Genomic DNA, 23,202 nt, shown 5'->3' on the forward strand with positions numbered 1-23,202 from the left:
GGGCATACTGAAAAACTGAAAAGATGGGGTTCTCTCTCTGTCTTTTTCTTTCGCATATTGAGTCACTATGATACCATGGAAAGAGTAATGGGTTAAGAGTCAGGATATATGAGGGGCGCCTGGGTGGCTCAGTCGTTAAGCGTCTGCCTTCGGCTCAGGTCATGATCCCAGGGTCCTGGGATCGAGCCCCACATCGGGCTCCCTGCTCCGTGGGAAACCTGCTTCTCCCTCTCCCACTCCCCCTGCTTGTGTTCCCTCTCTTGCTGTGTCTCTTTCTGTCAAATAAATAAATACAATCTTTAAAAAAAAAAAAGTCAGGATATATGAATTCTCCATCAAGCTTTTCCAGAAATTATTTGTCTAACTTTGTATGAATCATAAACCTCACTGTACCTTAGTTGTATCATCTGTTAAATGAGGAAATTAGACTAGAAATTTTGAACTCCACCCCACCCTACCCTTTCTTCTAATGAATTTTTCCTGGGAAGCCTGAACAAAGACAACAAAGCACCGGCTGAGCTAGTTGGCATGGGAGGGGGAGGTCCTGCCTCGTGGTATTATACCCAGGGCCCTGTGTTTGTTAGAGCTTTGACTTTGGTTTAATGTTCTTCTGTTGTCATTTTGCACCAGGCCCACTGGGCCCCACTGTAGCCAGGCCTGCTTATAGCTCACAAAATGCATTAGGATAATAGCAGAGTATAAGCCAGAATGGGAAGGGGTGGGACCAGGGATTTTCCACCCGAAGTACCACAGAGAAATGCCAACTATGTCCAGGTTTATCAGATTCTTCTGAGGTGTCTCCAGAGCAGTTGGAAGCCTCTAGATCTAGATTGAAAATCTTGCCTGAGCAAGAAACACCATGGTTCAAGGTATAACTCCCCTAAATTGATGATATTAATGATAAGGTTAGGAGGCTAGCAAGTAGTTTGGCTTCTTTAAATACAAATTTTGTGCATCACTCAATAGCAGAGAAGAAAGTGGGGAAAAGAGTAAGAACGTTTCTGTACCATCATTATCCTCTTGGTTTAATAACTTCCAATTCCTCTTATTCTTATGTGGAATTTAAACTAAAATTTTTTTATTTTTTTTATTATTTTTAATCTTTTGTTGTTGTTGTTGTTGTTGTTTATTTGAGTAATCTCTACACCCAATGCAGAGCTCGAACTCACAACCCTGAGATCAGGAGTCACATGCTCCACTGACTGAGCCAGCCAGGCGCCCCTAAATTAAATTGTTTTAATTAGCTAGGTTTCTTATATGGGTAACAGAAGCCACACAAGTTTGATCTTAAGTTATTTCTCAGCAAGGGTTGAGTGAATATATAGTGTAAATCCATTGTGCAAGATCAGTTTATCAGATAATTCAATACCTAAGTACTCAACAAGGAGAGAATCATATTATTATAAAGCCTGTCGTTTTCTTCTTGTTTATACTCCCTGTCGCCGTCTTATATCTTGGAAGAGTTTTGTCATCCAGTCAGATATGTCAAGTAAATCATCATTTTAAAATTTTTAGTTAACCCCATACAGTAAGTTTATAAAAATAAACTAGAGAAAGAGATAGGTTTTAAAGAGAGAAAAACAGATGTAGCACTTGGTAGGTGAGACAGGAGGGTCATTTGCAGGCTATAATCAGTGTATACCAAGAAGATCCTGTCGCTTCCTGGCTAATGAATGCCGTGGTTTTATTAGCTTTGTTTGTGATGAGGAACAGCTAAGTCCACCTCACAGCAAGGGTTCCCACAAGAAATAACTGGTATCCCAAGCTTCTTGAGTGTCCCCTTCATTCACTCAACAAATGTTTAATAAGCACTGTTTTCCTTGTGATGTTGTCAATGGTTTCTAGTCACCTCCAAAATCTCAATCTGTGTCTGTGGTTCCTCCAGCAGAAAGCTATGTTGCTTTGAGTTTTTAATTGAAAAGACTATAGATGAAACTCTTTAGGCCTAGCCAGTGAATAAAAAAGCAAATTGATTAGGGCAATTAATTTATTGAAAGTATGGAATTCTGAAACTTCAGGGATACCTCAGAAAGCATATCCTAGCTCATTTTACAGATGAAGATACTGAGATTAAACATTCTATGTGGCTAAGCCAAAATGGGTTGCCCAATGACCCTGAACCTGATCTGATCGTTCCGTTATTGAGCACTGTACCAGGCACTGACGATACAAAGCTGAATAAAACACAATCAGCACACAGATACATAAACGAAAGGTTATATAATGTGATGTGCCAAGTTCAGTGATTGAGATATGCAGATGGATAAGTGCAGAAGGAAGTTCTGAGCTCAGGTTGAGAGAGTCAGGAAGGCCACATGATATGGGGCTAATTCTGCGCTGCTTCCCCAAACCATGTCACTGAATACCTTATTTTAGCCAGGTGATGCAGATAACTGAATTCCCAGGGCATTGATTCTTAAACTGGGTGTGCATCAGAACCCCTGAAGGGCTTGTCAACACTGCTGGTTGTGTTTTTGAACAAGTTCCCAGGTAATACTGATGCTGCTGGCCTGGAGGCCACATTTTGAAAACCACGCCCTAGAGCATCCTTAGGGGTTGTGTGTCTACAAAAAGCCTATAAGAAGAGCACTGAATTGCCGGGCAAAACACCTTACTTTATAAACCCCTCAAAAATATAATAACATAGTCCAAGAATCTTTTCAGTAAGATACCAATTCCGAAATTTTAGGTTACACAGTAATGTGAAAAATAAATACATATGAACTTACTTGGGATTCTTCCTTTAAAGGCCTGGATTCTGTCTCTATACATAGCAATCAAAACTGTCTAAGGCTCAGAGGTCTCTAAATTTTGATATTCACAGTCCCTTAATATAAAACCTCACTTTAAAATTAGACTGTGTCCCTGACTGAGCTGCTTCCTGCTGTTGAGGGAGATATTTGATCCTGCAGAGTACTACGGATTCCCAGATTCCTATCCCCCGTTCCTTCTGCCCCTCCCTCTCCTAAAGCTCTTACACGTCAGGGACTCTCATTGGCATCTGAGCATGCGTTCCCTGGAGAAAGCCACGTCAGAGCAGGCGTGGAGAGACCCACCCAGACGCTGTGCTATTTCCCAAGAAGAAAAGAAAACTTTGTCTCTCTGGAGGAGCCTTCCCTGGCTTTGCACACATCTCCATAGCAGTCGGAGGCTCTGCTGGGCTGCCTGTGTAGCTGGGTAATGAGAAAAAGATTGTCCTCTTCCCTTACGGTTGTTTTTAGATATCTGGTGCTAATATGTATTTTGGAAGCCTTCTACAGAAAGGCACACATGCATTTTTAATGATAAAAATGCTTCTGTTCATTAATTAACTTTAAACAAAGTAGCCATGAGAATTTATATACCTCAACAAATGCTGAGTATGGGCTTCTTTATTTTATCTTTTTTTATTTAAATTCATTTAGCCAACATATAGTACATCATTAGTTTCAGAGGTAGTGTTCAATAATTCATCAGTTGCATATAACACCCAGTGCTCATCATGTGCCCTCCGTAATGCCCATCACCCAGTTACCCTATCCCCCCACCCACCTTCCCTCCAGCAACCCTCAGTTTGTTTCCTAGGGTTAAGAGCCTCTCATGGTTTGTCTCCCTCTCTGATAACTTCCCATTCAGTTTTCCCTCCTTCCCCATGTGGGCTTCTTTAAAAATTCAATACAGAAGACTAAATTAAAAATAATTTTCAGGGCAACGGGGTGGCTCAGTCGTTAAGCATCTGCCTTCAGCTTAGGTCATGATCTCAGGGTCCTGGGATCGAGTCCCGCATCCGGCTTCCTGCTTCTCCCTCTCCCACTCCCCCTGCTTGTGTTCCCTCTCTCGCTGTCTCTCTCTCTGTCAAATAAATAAATAAAATCTTTTAAAAAAAATAAAAATAATTTTTCTGTTTTCTTATCATCTACAATATCAATAGAAAGACTATTTTTCTACCAGATGATGAATACCTTACCTAGATTTTGATTGCTTCTACAGGTCCCTTTGCGTTGACAAAGGAAGTGAGTAAAAGTCAGATTATATGATAAGTGCATAATTTCTACGTTATACTGAGAAGTATCCATATATATATATATATATTCCTTGTTATACATTTATGTATACATTTATACATTATGTATTTATATGTCTGTATATTGCAGAACCACAACCATTTCATATACATATCTCTCAATATGAGAATCACAGAAGCAGGAAAACAATTATAAATCAACACCATTGTTGGGGCACCTGGGTGGCTCAGTCGTTAAGCGTCTGCCTTCAGCTCAGGTCATGATCCCAGGGTCCTGGGATCGAGTCCCACATCGGGCTCCCTGCTCGGCAGGAAGCCCGCTCTCCCTCTCCTACTCCCCCTGCTTGTGTTCCTACTCTCGCTGTCTCTCTCTGTCAAATAAATAAATAAAATCTTAAAAAAAAAAAAAAAGCACCATTGTATCCTCATCCCAAAGCACACTCTCTGGCATTAGTAGGCACTCAATAAATAGTTATTAAGCAGTGGGATGGATGAATGATTCAACTCGGTTTTTTACGTGTATTTACTTCAGCTTTTCTAGACCCTCCAAGATATTTTCTTTTCCGTAAGAATTATTTATTGTTCATTTTATGTTCATTAAAATGGCTTGGCATAATATTCAAACATATTTCTTCAATTTTTTAATGAAAATGGAAAACATGCTCGGTACAAGATCAGTTATAATAGAGTACCTGCCTTCCTACAAGAACACATGCTCATTACAAATAAAGAAAATAAATGGCGAAGGGATGGAAGTAAATAGAGAAAAACAGAAAAAGAGAAGGAATGAGTATCAAGGTCTCATTATGATTTAACTATTTGTGGACACTAAGCAAACCTCACTTTTAAGTATCTTTGAGAAAGTGTCCTAAAACAGTTATGGGAGGTGACTGATTTTGAAGACCAATACATCTCTTTCATTTAGAGTTCTATTAACATTGCTTCTTTTTTAAGCAAGAACTTTAAAAGTTAATCCATATTGATAATTATCATTATCTAAGAATATCAATATCTAAGGTAGACAGAAAACTATTTATGAAAGTATCATTAATAAGCAACATTAGCAAGAGTGAACATACTGACAAGAAACATGAAGCTTTTCTAACTTGAAGCAACCTAGAAATTTATCCTAACAATATTAAAAATACACATGGTGATGAAGAAGCATTTTTAATTAATGAATTTTTGTTTTTGTTTTCTGTTTTGGATACAGAAAAGTTTACCTAACCTTAGGGGAGGTTGAGATATTTGTAAGACACTAGGGTAAATTTTAGGACTAAATGCAAAATCTCCAGAGAAGGTATGGGAAGAAATTACTTTGAGGTTTCTTGTGAATTTTTGTTATGGTTTGATCATAAATATCATGCAAATATCCTTTGTCAGTGTATTTTGGCATTTCTTCCAAGGAGACAAGGAGTGAAGAGGATTACAGAAGAAAAATAAAATAAAATAAAATAAAAAAATGAGGTTGATTTTACACTAGAAAAATGCAGTGGGGAATTCTATAACTTTCTAGTGAATTTTCTACCTCATTCCTATGTCCACAATATAGTATTACAAAATCTTTGTAAAAACCAAAAATGTAAACTGCTATACAGAACCAAAACTTCATCCTCCTCAACAAGTTTGAGAGTAACCAAAATTTAATCCCATTATTTGTTCGGATATAACAATTAGGGTGATTTGGCATCTCAGAGATTGAAACACACATAGCCTGAAGTAGAAAAGGGAGTTTTTCAGCTCACAGACTCTAAGGAGGTTTGACAACAGAGCCAGTGGAAGGACACGGGTACAGCTTGGCCTCAGGAGCAAATATAGCTAGAAATGTACTGTCAGGACTTGCCATCTTGTCTTTGCTTTTCTCTTCTCTCTGCATACCTGCTTCAGTCTCTTTCTTCATAAATCTTCTTACCCTACATGGGATATATCAGTTCCTTTGTCCTACATCTTATAGCTACAGTCACTTGAAGGAAATAAACTCCCTTGATGCTCCCTTTTGGACAGTCCTAAAATCATAAGGCAAGGATTTGCTGACTCAATTGGATCCATTGGCTACCCCTGCACCAATCAACAGTTTGGCCTAGAGAATGGAGGACTAAGATAGGTTCACTTTAGGTGCCGATTAATCCATTGTGGCTAGGAGAGCAGAATCATGCAATAATAAGGCAATTCCCTTGGGTACCATAAAGTTTGACAATAGAGAATATGGGGAGCCATTCCCAGGCAAAGGAGAATGTTGTGGTCCTGGTCAGGAAAACCATATGTTACAAGTACCCATAGCAACACCAAGGAAAAAAACCACATTATATCTGGGTGGGTTATGCCTAGATTATTTCATGGAAGTCTAGAATATAGCCCACTTAAGTGACTCTACATATATGAGATGTATAGCTAATAGCATATCTATACCACATGAAGAAAATCTTGATGGGGCAAATGGATTTAAATGATTGAGTGCTATCTTCTTCATGAAATTTTTTTTGATCACTCACCTGAACCCTACTGAACTCTTGTAGGTATTTATGGTCATCACTACACAGTTAATCACATAGTTGTTCTAGAATTGCCTGAATAGCAGGCTGAATTCCTAGCTCAACTGTGGGTATCTTACCTTATGCTTCCTTTTACTAGAAGACTTCTATACCAAGATTAGCGTTAAGCACATAATTTATTCCACATTCATTCCATAAATGATTCTTAAGAGCCTACTAATTTCTAAGCAATATACTCAAAGCTCAGGGTACAAAGATGATCCTTAAAGAGAGCGTATGATTTGTCTTTTGTCCCTATCACACTTGACATAGAAATTTAGCATAGGCAAATTTGACCTAGCAAGTGAACTGCCTTCCAAATACCAGTAGTGTTGTTTCTAGATGCAGTTTAGTTTGCCTATCCAGAAAAATCAGAATTTTCCCCCTGTTGAAGCCAAAAGGCTATTAATGCAAATCCCATTGAATTTGCATTTGGTTACATTTCTGATGGAAGCATTCATATGCAAATGAAAATTCGTGAAAAGATAGCCAGATAATTCAAATAGTTGCTGAAATATCAAGATAAAAGTAGGATGTTAAAATGTCCATCCATCCATTTTTACTAGGTTACACTAAGGATCGTTAAGTGGGTCAGTGTTCTTAAAAAGCTTAAATAAGTCATGCCTTAAACACTTGACAACATTCTAATAGGTCTGGATTCAGAAAGGAGCTGTTAGATGACTTTCTACTGCCACAGGGCTGAAAAAGAAGTCTGTCCCTGGTCAAATCAGTCAAGTTGCTCAAAAGAGGTTCATCTTTGAGCCACCATCTTGTCCCCTTTATCTTTTCTTGCGTTAAAAACAAAAGGTGATTTTTGATAGATGTAAAGGCATTTTGATGATCCACAACAATGAACAAATAGTTTGTGCAAGTTGGCAGTTCTTCGTACTCTCTAGGGATTAAATGGTGCAAGTTAAATGACACCATCACATCCACTACCAATAAATACCATTTGGAAAGCATCTGTGGCATCATAAGCAATCTTCTAAAAGATTTCAGACTTGGGGGTGCCTGGCTGGCTGAGTCAGTAGAACATGCAACTCTTGATCTTGGGGTTGTGTGTTCGAGTCCCACATTGGGTGCAGAGGTTACTTAAAAATGAAATCTTAATAAATAAGTAAAGAAAAGAGTTAAGACGAGATTCGAAGAAAAGATTTAAACAAATTTCAAGGTATAAAATCGTAATCTACTATTACACATTCCAAACCTATATTCGAAGGAAATACAGGTGCTGGAATCAGACTGTCGCTCTTGTTCAACTTATCAGAAGCTGGAGGGGCAAGAGGGAAAGTTTTGAGATCACACCATTCAGGATTGTTAGCTCTTAGTTTAATAGTCTGCAAAGTGTGATGCTCCCCAGTTTCCTTTTATTTGATGCAATGTATTGGTTCATAGTTTCAAGTGTTTTTAGAATTCTGGTGCTCTGTGCTTTGGTGACTCTCATCTGTCATCCATCAAATTTGGAAAGCCTGAACCTAGGATAAGGTCCTAGCCTCTCCCTCCTTGGCACAGCCAATCCTTCCCCCAAGGCTAGTGTTTTCACTTGTTAAATATCTCTCAAATCCAGCCACTTCTCATAGTCTCCATCACCAATTCCTTAACCTTTATCTTTGCCTGGTTTATGGCAAGAAACTCCTAACGGGTTTCCCAGAATCGACTTTTCTTCTCCCGCAGCCCCTACCATACAATAGTCAGAGCTGTCATTTAAAAATGCAGATAATTCACAATTTCATCCAATCATCTCCTTGCTTAATACCTGTCAATGGCTTCCTGTTTCTCTTAGAATAAAAGCCCAGTCCGTAAGAGGGCTGCCGCAGGCCGCATGTTCTGGTTCCTGCTTGCCTCTCCACCCTCGCATCATATTGCTTCCCTTCCGCTGTCTGCACATGAGCACTGTCTCTTTAGGTGGTGAAAGGCACCACGCTCCTTCCAGTCCCCGCATCCTTGCATGCGCTGGTCTGCCCCAGCTTCTACAGCTCGTGAACTCCATGCCTTCTCCATTCAAGTTTTCCTGATCTTCTATACTCCATCGGGTTCCCCTGCTGCTTCTTTCAGACTACCACACAACTTCCTGTCCTAATACTTATGTGAGTGTGTAACGTTATTTTTATTTTTGAGAAAATATCAGGCGTACTGATTGTTCTCATGTCTTCCTGAAGGATGAAACTGGATCTGTTTTTTGCTTATCAAAACAAGACATGATACCTACCATATACCAGTCATTCAGTACTTGTTGAATTAATGGAAGGTTCCGCTTTCTGTTCTTTTCATCTATAATCCACAAGTTCGTAACAGTGAAAGCAAGAATAAAAATGAAAATAAAAAGAAAAATTGACCAGCTTGCTCGAACATCACCCTGCCACAAATGCTCAGAAATAACTAGTATGGCAAATACTGGAATATCTTTTATGGCAGAGAAGGTGAGGTGAAGAATATAGGGGAATCAAGGTTAACAGCTCTCAGAAACTACGAAAGTAGGACTCCACCATTAATTGTGCTAGCAATGGACTTGTATTCATCTACTTACTGTAGCAGACACACTCCCCAACACTGTCTCATGCATAAAAATGTTTATTTAGGGTATTTAAGCCACAGCTTATTTCAGAAACGTATCTAGAGGTTTCAGATGTACAAAGTCTTGTGACACCGTTGCTAAAATTGATTTGCAGCTATTATTCATTTCATGGGAATAGAATCATAATGACAACAGTTAACAATCATATCAAAATCACACAGCAGTATAGCCAGTTTCTTTTGCTTTTATTAAGTCTTTCTGTTAATTTTATTTTATTTCTATTTATGAGCTTCATTTTATTTTCACGCAGCTTTAAAATACTGAGCTAAATATTGAAATCATAGGGCGAGGTGAAGTGCCACATCCCATGATTTTTTAACTAAGTCCCATTATTATCTCTCTAGGAATATCTATCCTTTCGCATCTGTGTCAGACTGTGTAGTCCTGGCCATCTGTGATGTGCAGAGTGGAAGGTTAAAAGCTTATATTTAGCAACAGGATGTATGTGTGGTTAGGCACGTTAAGTTTAGTGGACAATAAAAAATTAAATATACCTTTCTTAAAAGAAAAGGAAGGTTTATATAGACTGTTAAAGTAGCTTTGGGCTCCTATTATCTCTCATGTTTATGGATCTTAGAATGTAGCTCTTTTTTTCATTTTTTAAATTTTCCCGAAAAAAATATTTTAAACTATCTTTCATTCTTGGTGAATTATGCGGACCCGTATTCCGGGAAGAGGAAAATAAAGATGTGCCTATTTAATTTAAAGCAGAGTGTCCTCTTTTTTTTTTTTTTTTTTTGCATCTATTACAAGAATAAGCATTCAATCAATGACTGGTCATCTGTGACACTTCTTACAAATAAACTAGGTATTTGTTGTCTTTTTGCAAGTCAACATTTCGTACTAACAATGACGTAAATGGACTTGGACCCCTCGGAAGAAGGCCCCCGCAAAGACATTTATGATGTCCTCTTATGATTTCAGTTAAGAATGCAAATTGCACATCAGACTTTGAGGAATACTTTGCCAAAAGAAAACTGGAGGAACGCGATGGCCATGCAGTCAGCATCGAGGAGTACCTTCAGCGCAGTGACACAGCCATTATTTACCCAGAAGCCCCCGAGGAGCTGTCTCGCCTTGGCACGCCAGAGGCCAATGGGCAAGAAGAAAATGGTGAGGCTGTAATTCATTTTTAGCCACTACACTGACCTCTGCAGCTGTTACAATTACAAATGCACTACATGCCTGGGTGTTTACCTTAAAATTTGAAGAACAGCTGCAGAGGCATGGAATTTCATGAGCAAAGATTAGAACTGTAATTTTAGGGTATTGTGAAATTTTTTTTGTCAGCAAATTTGTGTCATTTGTACATCCAATAAAGAACAAGAACAATTAGAGCCCATTTCTAAGAGATAAAAATATCGGAATTGATTCCAATGTTTCTGAAATATTTCACTTTTGAGGAACAAAAAAAAAAGTTTAGAACGAGTGACCCTCGCCTTCCCTTTCTTCTTTACTGACACCTGAAAAAGCTCTCGCCGGCTGTGAATTCCCGAGTCACATGTGACCAAAGGTTTTTTACCACGAACTGTCAGTCACCTAAAGAGAATTTCCTCATTTATCAGCTGTTTAAATTTCCCCCCAAAAGCGCCAGTAATTAATTAACTTCCCAGCGCAGCGTGAGCTGATTCCGACAAGTCTGTGCTGGGTGCGCGCGGGGACCGGTGCGCGCGGGGGCCGGGGGCCGCGATGGCGCTCTTGTGGAGCAGATTGCAGTGATTCCTGTCATACCAGCCTGGGCAGGCAGCCCATTAGCTGCCATTGATTTACTGACCTTTTGGCCTGCTTCTCTCCCTCTCGTCTCTCGGCTACAGACCTGCCACCTGGAACTCCAGATGCTTTTGCCCAACTGCTGACCTGCCCCTACTGCGACCGGGGCTACAAGCGCTTGACATCACTGAAGGAGCACATCAAGTACCGCCACGAGAAGAATGAAGAGAACTTTTCCTGCCCTCTTTGTAGCTACACGTTTGCCTACCGCACCCAGCTCGAGCGGCATATGGTGACGCACAAGCCAGGGACAGATCAGGTGGGGGGTTGGTTTTAAGTGATTTCTTGCTATAATAACCCCTTAGAGAAACGATATTGCTTTGATTGGCAATCATTATTAATTTTTCATGGCATTTTGAAGATGCAGATCTTTTAATGGTAATAGCTTTAATTGAGGTCTAAATGATTTTTTGATGGTCTCTTCTAATATGATTTAATAGTCTTATGTTCACGATCGAATGAGTGTGTTAATTTCTAATTTAGAAATTTTATTTGCACTTTAACTTGACTTTAGTTTCATTTTTATGTTCCACAAAAAGTGAATGAAATCGTAGCATTTTAATTATACATTATTAAACAACTCAGCAATTTTAATTCCATTTTTCACCTAGTTTTACTCAGAATTTTTTTTTTTTTCATATAGGATCTAAGCCAGAGTAAAAGAAGTGTGTATTTCTTTCATTTGTCATATAACACCTTCAGGTACTTAGAGTGTTTTTACAAGCTGCTACTAGGTTCTGAAATCTAATTAAGTGGTTTTTTTTAAAATCAAAAAGGCATATTATACGTCTGTTTATATATATATAAAATAAACTGGATTGATACTACAATATTGGACGTACATTTAAAATGATCTCTTTTGATTTGCATGCCTATGGCTAAATGTTAAGATTATTCTGCCTCTTTTGGCTGATTTGTGTTAAAAAATAAAAACTCTATCTTGAGAGGTAAGCATAGCTTCTTAAATCCTTAAAATGTTTGAATAGGAATGATTCACAGTGTCCCTTACATGTTTTAGCAAAACTGCTCTTTCTGTCCTCCTGGGAGAAATGACTGCAGATTGGTATTACGTGTTTGAATGGTAACAGAAATGGTGTGCCTGAAGTCCCAGTAACTGGCCTTACAGATCTGGAAGCCTCCTATTTAAGCCTTGCTACCGTATCGGTTTTAAAAAAAAAAAGTGTTAAACCGGACATCCTATAACATTCTTATGCTTCTTTTTTCTTGTGGGCATTATTTTCTTTGAATAAGGAAAATGAGGATAACCAAACACAATCAAGACATGGTGATGATACTATATTATGGGATCTTACTATTGTGAAAGAACAGCTCAGGAAAATCATTCCATTTCTATCCGATTGGGCTTGTCACCTGAACGTTTTTCAAAGTTCACTTACAAAAGCTATGCTTGCATAGTTACACTTACGTAACAGTTTATCTCCCCTTGCTTATATGCACAAAAACTCGAGGGAAAAAGAAAAAAAAGTGCCTAGATATTTATCTAGCATAACTGCTTTAAATTTCACATGCAGAAGTGTGATTGTGTTGGCGCATTATGAATGGTAGCTTTGGTGTTGAAAAGTCCCCTCATTTGCTCATGGCATTTACAATTAGTAAATTAAAATGATTGTATCATATTAACAGTGGCACAACTAAAGTTTATAGTAGTCCTCTGAGGGCTGTGGGGGGAGACAAAGCAGCTGTTGCTGTTTGTTTATGCAACTCAGCAACATATGAGCGCTGGTCCCTCAATGGCGCTCCGCGGGCTGGGCTCCGCTTGATCTTTGAAGGTTGCTGCTGTTTGAACAAACCTCCCTGTGTCCCATGTAACACCATCTGTCTCACTAGGAATGTGGGAAGATTCAGCACACCCTAGCAGTTGTCATACCGCTTCTGTGCTGTCTTTTTGCAAAAGGCTTTTGTGTCATTGCTGCTTGAAGAAGGCTGACCTCCTACCTTGAGCATCCAGAGTGGATGACTGTATTTTTTTTTTTTTTTTTTTTTTAGCATTCTAAGTCACAGTGCTTTTTTTCTCTTGTTCAAAAAGGTCAGCTGTGTTTGATTATATCTTTGCTGCTTTTAACTTGTCTTTTCAGCAAACTTTTTTTCTCTTTGTCCCTACTCCCTAGCACACTACTAAAAAGGAAAATGAAAAGTCGTTGAAGTCTTTCCTACTGGCCTGTGATAAAACTGCTCAAGCAGCTAGAACCCAAGATGTTGTCTCTTGCATTTGATAATGAATCAAATCTGATATGCAACACATCAGGAAAAACAGGGTTTACATTTGCTCCTAGCACAGTGAATGGGATATTTAAACATGCTTATCGTGTAATGAAATATTTATAGTCAAGAATTTTTTTTTTGTTTGTGTGTGTCTGCTTTTTTTTTTTCTTCTTTAAAATTGATATCGCTTCAGTATAAGCTCTACTTTTACCCTGATACAGAAAATTTGATAAAATTAGCTCTTTGCATGGGGAGTTTTTTTGGAGGCTACTTAGAACTTTTCAGGATAATATTTATTTTTTTCCTTGACAAAACAGTTGCATTCCAACAGGGAATCTTCAGATTTTAGAATGTGCAGTAAACCACAAACATCTTTACAATTATACTTTCTCATCTCCAAAGGCTCAAAGAAACATTTTGGAAAAGAGACCTCAGAGATAATTCTAAAGCAAGTGTTGGATGCGCATGTGAAAGCACTTTTTTTTTATTTGTTCCAATTTTATTGCCAACATTATCACCTTTATTGCAACTCTGAAAGACTGGGCAAATAAATAAACATGCACTCAAACCTTTTGGCCTGTCTGAAAAATAGAGGCCTTTTAAAAATATTTGTAACAAATTTCCTTTGTTCTTCCCGCACAAAACTGATGTCAGCCTTTCTCCTTTTATAGCACCAAATGCTGACCCAAGGAGCAGGTAATCGCAAGTTCAAATGCACAGAGTGCGGCAAGGCTTTCAAATATAAACACCATCTGAAAGAACACCTGCGAATTCACAGTGGTGAGTAGCAGAGGTGCTGGTGCTCACATTTGCGTTTTGTTTCATTAGGGGAGTTTTAAAAGATTGTTTAAAATTTACGCAATCCTGTTTGTAGCTTTTTGGAACTACCCTTTTATTTCACAAACTACGTGAGCCTGCTTTGCCTTCATGAGCCTTGTGGTACCACCTAAGTAGCATGATCTTACAAAAAGAAAAGGAATGTTTAGACTTCCTAAAAATTGCAAATGCTTTGATTTATTACAAAATCTAGAGGCTCCTTTTTTGTCCTTTCAAACGCTCTTCTACAGATTCAATATTTTTGACCTGAAGAAACTCGGCTGGCAAATTCTGAAGGGTGTTCATTTTTGATACCTAACCATGAAAGAAAACACTGAAGAATTTTGGATGAGAGCTTTTGTATGATAAATGTTCCTTGATTCCTGGGAGGTGTATAGTACAGAACAACATCCTACCACTGAGATTTCTTCTTTATAACTATTTTGATAGCTCTGCCAAGCATTTTATTACCAAATTGGATGCTATTCAAAGGACTAGTTGGATTGGTAGAATCAATGGGATCTCTACAGGGTTGATTAAAGCCATGGCTACACTTCCCTTTAAATACTGTGACATCTTTATGGTGCTATTGACCACACATTAATCTGACACTCTGTTTAAATAGGAGGCTGCCGATGGCAAGACAAGATTTGGGATCTTGGCTGAAAAAGGCACAGATAGCCCTCACCTTCCACTGCTAACATCTTGAATTATGTTCTCCGGGGGTAGATAAAGCCCAGACACAGTTAAGGCCACATAATTCTAAGCTAAGCACCTAGAATGTAGAGGTACCCCACTGTGTTCCTTCCATTTGGTTTCACAGATTCTTGCATTGGTGGGCAATTGCAATCGTTACCCACTCGAAGATATGTAATGTTAATTTTGATTATCATTTTAGGTGAAAAACCGTACGAGTGCCCAAACTGCAAGAAACGTTTCTCCCATTCTGGTTCCTACAGTTCACACATCAGCAGCAAGAAGTGTATTGGTTTAATCTCTGTAAATGGCCGAATGAGAAACAATATCAAGACGGGTTCTTCCCCTAATTCTGTTTCTTCTTCTCCTACTAATTCAGCTATTACCCAGTTAAGAAACAAATTGGAGAATGGAAAACCACTTAGTATGTCTGAACAGACAGGCTTACTTAAAATTAAAACAGAACCACTAGACTTCAATGACTATAAAGTTCTTATGGCCACACACGGGTTCAGTGGCACTAGTCCCTTTATGAATGGTGCACTTGGAGCCACCAGCCCTTTGGGAGTTCATCCGTCTGCTCAGAGTCCAATGCAGCACTTAGGTGTAGGGATGGAAGCCCCTCTACTCGGATTTCCCACGATGAATAGTAACTTAAGCGAGGTACAAAAGGTTCTACAGATTGTGGACAATACGGTTTCCAGGCAAAAAATGGACTGCAAGGCTGAAGAAATTTCCAAGTTGAAAGGTTATCACATGAAGGATCCATGCTCTCAACCTGAGGAACAAGGAGTCACTTCTCCTAATATTCCACCCGTAGGTCTTCCAGTAGTGAGTCATAATGGTGCCACTAAAAGTATTATTGACTACACATTAGAAAAAGTCAATGAAGCCAAAGCTTGCCTCCAGAGCTTGACTACTGACTCAAGGAGACAGATCAGTAATATAAAGAAAGAGAAGCTACGTACTTTAATAGATTTGGTCACTGATGATAAAATGATCGAGAACCACAACATATCCACTCCATTTTCTTGCCAGTTCTGTAAAGAAAGTTTCCCTGGCCCCATTCCCTTGCATCAGCATGAACGTTACCTTTGTAAGATGAATGAAGAGATCAAGGCAGTCCTGCAACCTCACGACAACATAGTCCCCAACAAAGCCGGAGTTTTTGTTGATAATAAAGCCCTCCTCTTGTCATCTGTACTTTCTGAGAAAGGAATGACAAGCCCCATCAACCCATACAAGGACCACATGTCTGTACTGAAAGCGTATTATGCTATGAACATGGAGCCCAACTCTGATGAACTGCTGAAAATTTCCATTGCTGTGGGCCTTCCTCAGGAATTTGTGAAGGAATGGTTTGAGCAACGAAAAGTCTACCAGTATTCAAATTCCAGGTCACCATCACTGGAAAGGAACTCCAAGCCGCTAGCTCCCAACAGTAACCCTCCCACAAAAGACTCTTTATTACCCAGGTCTCCCGTAAAGCCTATGGACTCCATAACATCACCATCCATAGCAGAACTCCACAACAGTGTGACGAATTGTGATCCTCCTCTCAGGCTAACCAAACCTTCCCATTTTACCAATATTAAACCAGTTGAGAAATTGGACCACTCAAGGAGTAATACTCCCTCTCCCTTAAATCTTTCCTCCACATCTTCTAAAAACTCCCACAGTAGTTCTTACACTCCAAACAGCTTCTCTTCTGAGGAGCTCCAGGCTGAGCCTTTGGACTTGTCATTACCAAAACAAATGAAAGAACCCAAAAGTATTATAGCCACAAAGAACAAAACAAAAGCTAGCAGCATAAATTTAGACCATAACAGTGTTTCTTCATCATCTGAGAACTCGGATGAGCCTCTAAACTTGACTTTTATCAAGAAGGAGTTTTCAAACTCAAATAATCTGGACAACAAAAGCACTAACCCAGTGTTCGGCATGAACCCATTTAGTGCCAAAACTTTGTACACAGCTCTTCCTCCACAAAGCGCATTTCCCCCTGCCACTTTCATGCCACCAGTCCAGACCAGTATCCCTGGGCTACGACCATACCCGGGACTGGATCAGATGAGCTTCCTACCACATATGGCCTATACTTACCCAACTGGAGCAGCTACTTTTGCTGATATGCAGCAAAGGAGAAAGTACCAGCGGAAACAAGGATTTCAGGTAAAGAGACCTACCCTTTTGCTCTGAACAGAGGAGACCTTGAAAATTATATTACATTGTGTATGTGCATGCTGCGGGCGGGGGTGGGGGGCAGGGAGTCTTAGTGAAAAAAAAAATTAAATGCTGTGTTTTCAACAGACATGGCAGAGTTGGTTTTCACTTGAACCTCAAGCTGGCTGGGCTAGACAAACAAATGGAGAATCAGTGGAACACGGAGCTGTGGAAACACAGCTGCCTTACGAAAGATAAAGAACTTCAGACTTATTTTTGAGGTTTATTTAGATTGATCTGTATGCTTTTACAATTATACAGCCCTGATGGTATTTGACAGGACTTCCATAGGTGCTTAAAGTTAGCGTCCAGAACAGTCCCCTCCTTGTGCAGATGTTCACAGTTCACAATCTGCAATAAGACGTGTATGAATCCGATATGTACTTGGTTTTATAGAAAATAGTGTACTTGGGAGAGCATTTTAAAACATATTTTGACTTCTGATGGACCTTTCAAACCGGTAAATAATTTACGGGTTTCCGATCCAAAAGCAGGTGCGTTTTAACAACATGGAGTATATAATCCCTGTTTGCAAAACAGGAGCATAAGTAGCCGAGCTCCTCTATAAGGGCTGTGCCAGTCTTCCGATTTACAGTACGTCTGCCCTCTTTGTAAATGTGTTTAAGCCTATTTAATCTCCTCTAATATTAATTAGTGCAAACGCAGTCTAAGAAAACGGAACTGTGAGCTAGCAAATGGAAATGTATGTTGTCATGCAAGTTTGCACTCCTTTGGATCAAGACAAAATAAATATCAAGAAATTTAATAATTTACTGAGCCACATTCATTATTGCTCAATGCTGAAGGCTGTTTTAACATAGATAGAACATTGATAAAAAAGTGTTATTAATATTCCCTATTTCAAATTAGAAAATTAAATATAAAAATATAGCTTGAGGCCTTTAGTTGGTAGACATACATTTAAATAGATTGCATAATAATAACATTTTGTACCTAAATATAAAATTCAATTAAAATGGGGTTTCTACAGCTACAGATCATTTCTAAAGTTAACCACACTGGAAAATACACAAATTCTGATGTTTGATTTTCACTGGTGGATATTGCCTGATATAAAGAGAACTGAGGATTTTAGAAAATTTTATTTTTCTCACCTTCAGAGTTGACCATTTTCTACCCTTAAAAAACAATGAGCTCTACCATCTAGGGCGGAGGAGGTTTATATTTTGGTTGAAGGGTGAGACCTCATACACTGTTCATGGAAAGTAGTAGGATTTTTTGTGTGGGTTTTTTTTTTTTTTTTTCTGAATGAGATCGATGAATAGCAAGCACTTTTGAGGTTCTCCAAATGTCAGCCTACGTGAGACTGTGTTGAACTATGTGATTATATCACAGGGAGAATTGCTTGATGGAGCACAAGACTACATGTCAGGCCTAGATGACATGACAGACTCCGACTCCTGTCTGTCTCGAAAGAAGATCAAGAAGACAGAGAGTGGCATGTATGCATGTGACTTATGTGACAAGACATTCCAGAAAAGCAGTTCCCTTCTGCGGCATAAATACGAACACACAGGTATGAGTGACTTTGACTAGCTAGTTAGAGCTTCCCGGCCTGCTGCACATTTCATAATATTTAATGAGTACGCTTCTGCGACATAAGATGTAGCATATGCTGATACCTTCAACAAGGAAGAAATAATGCTTTTGCCCAGCTCCGTAGGACTTTTTTGTTGCCTGTTTATTGGATCATTCATGTGTTTATGAGTGTGCTTGTCTTCATATCTTTCAAGTTACTCTGGAGGCCAAATTCACAGATCCTGTCGAAGGTGTATGTAAGTGGCCAGGGCAATGAAATGGCATGGCACAAGCCAGTTACTGAAAATATGTTCACATTCTCAAGTTGTAGTGACTTGCTCTATGTAAAAACTTAATGAAACATTCAGTCAGTGACGTATTAGATTTATCATCCAAACGTCAAGTAAGCTGCGACTTGGAAGTGGTTCTGCTTGGTCTTATAAATTGGCCATTTTTTGAATACAGTGGAAGTGTTAGTACTGTGAGAGAAAAAGGTATAAGTAAAGTAATATGCCAAATGAGCTACTGAAACTACTTCTATTTGGAAGACTAAAATAAAACTTTCTACATTTAATTAGCTTATTTCCAATTCATGCATTACTAACTAGGAACAATTATACAGAGTTGACAAGATAGCAGCCTAGTTCTTCCCTATGAGTAAAGAGATAGTGGGTTAATTTTTAAAAAGAAAGGCGAAGGACCATAATGCAAAGCAGCGCTGGCTCCCACAATCCAAGATCCGATCTGCAGCTCCGCAGTGGAACTGCACCCGTGCTCACTCCCTCCCTCCTCCTCCTTCCACCTTTAACCACAAAGCAACTCAGCCTCACCTCCCGGTTCCAAATTTTCTCCTCTAGAAATTTGGCATGCTGTACTTGCCCTAGATGGGAAAAGAAAGAGTGTAGGGTCTCAATCAAAATATTGGCAGGGGGAAAGTATATAAAAACACTCATTCTTAAACGAGAAAGTCTACTATCAAACATTTTAACATAGAGCAAAAAGATTAGCCTAACAGTGCTTTTTGGGGAAAAGTGGTGAAAAGACAAAAAAGAAAAAGATAAAAGAAGAAAGGGTAATGTGAGTACTTTCTGCTGTATTCTGACTAAGTACCTGGTGCCCTTTTTAGTGATTGAAAACCATCGTTGGGCAGTACTCCTCCTCCTCATCTTCCCTCTTCCCTCACTGGGCAGGTGCGGGAGGCAGCCTGAGAGTGGGAGGAAGTGGGGGGAACAGTAGGTGTTGAGGGTATTTGTGAAGAGAACAAGGTTGATCAATAACATTACCCCAGTAATCTCTCTTTCTTCAACTGTCTGATATTGTTATTATTTTAAAAGTTCAATTAATGATACGTTAAAGGCAACGTAGTTTGAAAAGCAAATCCCAATAGTTTCTATACTTGTGTGATATAATTCCATGTTTGAAACGTCAAAATTTTCCTAATTTTGTCTTTTATCAGAGGTATCTATAGATGTTTTTTTTTAGTACCGACTCCTACTTAAATATTTATGAAGATATTTTTATATCTAAATTTAATATTTTAATCAACGTCAAATATATTTTGTATTTCATTATTCAGCTACAATAGGCACATCACTGAAGGCATCTTTCCCTCTCTGATTGATTTTATTATATGACCATATGCAAACTCTATCATTTACTACATGGTGAGTGTAAAACTTTTATTTTAGTGAGGGCAATCATACATATTGACATCCCGTCAATATCTTTATTTCTTATAAATGAGATAGTCCATAAACTTCATAGGCATATTGATAGTCAAGAGACCCAAAAGTTGACAAACACAAATATGCATAGTAAATTTGAAAAATATGCTGTATTTAAAAAAATAAAAATAAAGTGTTCTGGTTCTTTAAGATGTGAGAAGATCTACTACCTAGAAGTAATGTATAGCAACAAGATCCTAACCATACAATGGTTTCTTTAAACGTGTGATTAATTATCCTCCTGTTGCCTTCCTAGCTTGTCAAGTTTCCAGTGTGTTAACTTTTTGGTCTCTTGACCAAACATCTCATGACATTATTACTGTCACTGTATTAGGTTCCATCACCGTGAAGTTCTTCATGAATTCTCTAGCACTGTGATGTATGTAAAAATTTAGTCCATTTTCCTTCCCTAATTGGGCCCCAGAAGCCTCTTATTTGTTTATATTAATTACTAGTAATACTTTGAGAATGTACTAATATGAAAATTGTATGTGAGAACAGTCTCTGGGTTGATTAATTCTAAGGTTGGGAAATGAAGCTGAATCATCATTTGATTATGTGCTGATTTTACAAATGTGTCATTGATAAAGTGTGTCTGTTACACCTGTCCACAATTTAACATATAGAATGGCTTAAATTAAGAAGGAAATTATGAGCTACTTTTTATTGAGATCTTGTGCTCTTTTACCTTGGCCTGTTTCATTTATTTCCTAGGCAGACACCAAAGGCATAATGCTTAATTTTCCTTACCAAGGGCGTATTGCTTGCTTGCTTTTCCTGGGGCCTGGGACTGGGATCGGGACTGGGATGCTGACTTCAATGGGATTAATTGTCACAAGCCAGGACGGTGAAACACAAAATCTGAAACTCGTGTTAGGCACTGTCAAGAACTCATTTGTATTCCACTAAAATTTAAATCTGACATTTATTGAGTACTTTCTTTATTGAGACATTGTGGTAGGTACTCTTAAACCTACCTTATTCAGAAAAGTAATAAAAATGTTTCTACTTTTGAGTAGATAAAGTCAAAGTTTTAAATAAATTACCAGTCAATTTTGTTTCTCAGTTATATGATAATATTTTTCATACCACAGGCCTTCCATTTATTAACTTCAGTTATCATTCTAGCTGTCAGGTGAATCATGAACCTTGAGATTAGGGGAAAAAAATTACCCTAAAAAAGTTTTGATTCACTCAATGTCAACTTGGAGGTTTTTCTGAATCTTGTTCATGTGGAAATTTAATTCCAGGAATCTTGATTTGAATCAGGTAAACCTAACAAACAAATTAAAAAGAGATGAACATCCAAGGCAGCTCCTACTTAAATTGAATTTATTAAATACTTAACCAGCGACACTTCTGGACAGTACTAGAATATTTAGTGCAAGGTATAGGTCAGTCCCCGCCACCCCTACCCCCAAATTCTGTCCTTTGCATGGCATAATAACTGCACATTTTATTCCTTCAGATTGTCAGTTCATAATGTAGAATTAATATATTTCTATTACAAGCATGTTGCTTATTATTGATTGAATTCCCTGAAAATCGATTGCCTGTAACCAAAATATCTATGTAAGAGACTGCAGTTTAATGGGCATCCCCCAAGCATTTCTAACAGGCCTTGAAACTTGTCCTGGAGAGTGTTTGTTCTCTCTCAGGACCCTGCTCTGTGTTTTGTTCCTTTGGAGAAGAGAGAGGCGTATCAGCTGTAGTCACTGTGATAGGCATTCACGATTATTCACAGCCGATCCGTGAAGTCACCTAACTGTCCCACCTTCTGTGCTCCTGAGCTGATGAGACATCCAAAGGAGGTTGTAGGACTGTTCTACCTATGCATGCTGTAGCAACTAAAGCACCGAGAAATTTTTCATCTATAATTTCTCTTCTTTCCATTCAGATTTACTTCTTCCATGTGCTCTGCTCTTTATCTTGCTTACGACTTGGGGAATTACTGAACGTGTACTGATAAAAACGAATAAAATTATCTAACATTAATTGAGTGCTTACTATGTGCAGTCCTTGTACTAACCACTTTACCTACATTGCCTCCTTTCCTCCTTATGCCTGGGGCCACAAGTTAGGTCCGCCAAATGACCTCCCTTTTATCAACAAGGACCCTGATTCTCAGAGAGGTTAACATGCCTGTGTTGCACAGCTGGTTGTAAAAGATGGATTCGAACCGAGGCAATCAGACTCCAGAACCCATCTTCCCTATCTAACACTGCACCATCCTGCCCCTATGAATGAATCGCCACTGTCAGAAACGTCTTATCCTTGCTCCCGAGTGCATCCTTTTCTTTAAGGTCCAAGTACATACGAGAGAGACCTAATTCATGCACCGTGACTTGAAGTCTTCTGGAAGACCAAACCTCTATCTTTTTCCCAAATATACTTCTGATTCCTGTTAAATGACCTTCCCAGGATGGTGGTCTTGTCAAATGGAAAAGCACGCTGTCTTTCCTAACTCTTGGCACTCCGTTGGATTTCTCTTTTCTCTTATCCAGCTTACCTCATTCAAAACATCTTTTCTAAGAGCTGAAAAGTGGTTCTTGTGTGGTTTGAGTTATACCTTTTTTTTTTTTTTCCTTCAGGCCATTAGCTGCCTTGAAGTAGATTACCAGAATCTTCCTTATTTCCAATACAATGAGTAGTCACCAACAAATATTTTTCTAATTTCTTCTCTTGCAGGTAAATAACTTCCTATTCTAGAACTTAGTACTAGCCTTACCACATCTGTCATCACTAAATTTATATTGGACGTTCCAGTAAGATAAAGACCATTAATGAAATAACATATAGCAGCCTACAGCGTTTTCTAACTAGTAGCATGCCCTAGAGGCGTTCAATAACATTATTAAAGATATTTGATTACTAACTGAGATTATATATCACCGTATAACTGAATACCTGAAGTGTGTAGAATGGGTTCCTAATCTGATAACATGACACTCAGCAAATGAAAATGGGGTTGAATCTACTAATGCCGGTTTTTAATTTAATTTGCTGAAATGCAAGTTTGTATTAGGAAATATAATCACATAGCTTCATGTGTGTTATGATAATACCTAGTGCCCTACATGACATTTCTGCCTTTAACTCTGG

The 23,202-nt window shown here is 38.6% G+C and overlaps 1 protein-coding gene across 6 annotated transcripts in view; it reads left to right on the plus strand.

The window, feature by feature from the left end:
• The window catches only part of ZEB2 (zinc finger E-box binding homeobox 2), a 130,348-nt gene that overhangs the window by 104,203 nt on the left and 2,943 nt on the right, over positions 1–23,202 (plus strand). For all 6 annotated transcript variants that reach the window (XM_081814506.1, XM_081814507.1, XM_081814508.1 and 3 more), the window contains 5 exons: positions 10,034–10,222; positions 10,924–11,138; positions 13,774–13,882; positions 14,817–16,786; positions 18,194–18,374. In XM_081814506.1, coding sequence (XP_081670632.1) covers positions 10,034–10,222; positions 10,924–11,138; positions 13,774–13,882; positions 14,817–16,786; positions 18,194–18,374 — 2,664 coding nt within the window. The remainder of the gene's footprint in view (positions 1–10,033; positions 10,223–10,923; positions 11,139–13,773; positions 13,883–14,816; positions 16,787–18,193; positions 18,375–23,202) is intronic.

This window comes from Leptonychotes weddellii, chromosome 3 (assembly GCF_054177405.1).
Source record: "Leptonychotes weddellii isolate Sample4059 chromosome 3, ASM5417740v2, whole genome shotgun sequence".
Taxonomy (NCBI): Eukaryota; Metazoa; Chordata; class Mammalia; order Carnivora; family Phocidae; genus Leptonychotes; species Leptonychotes weddellii.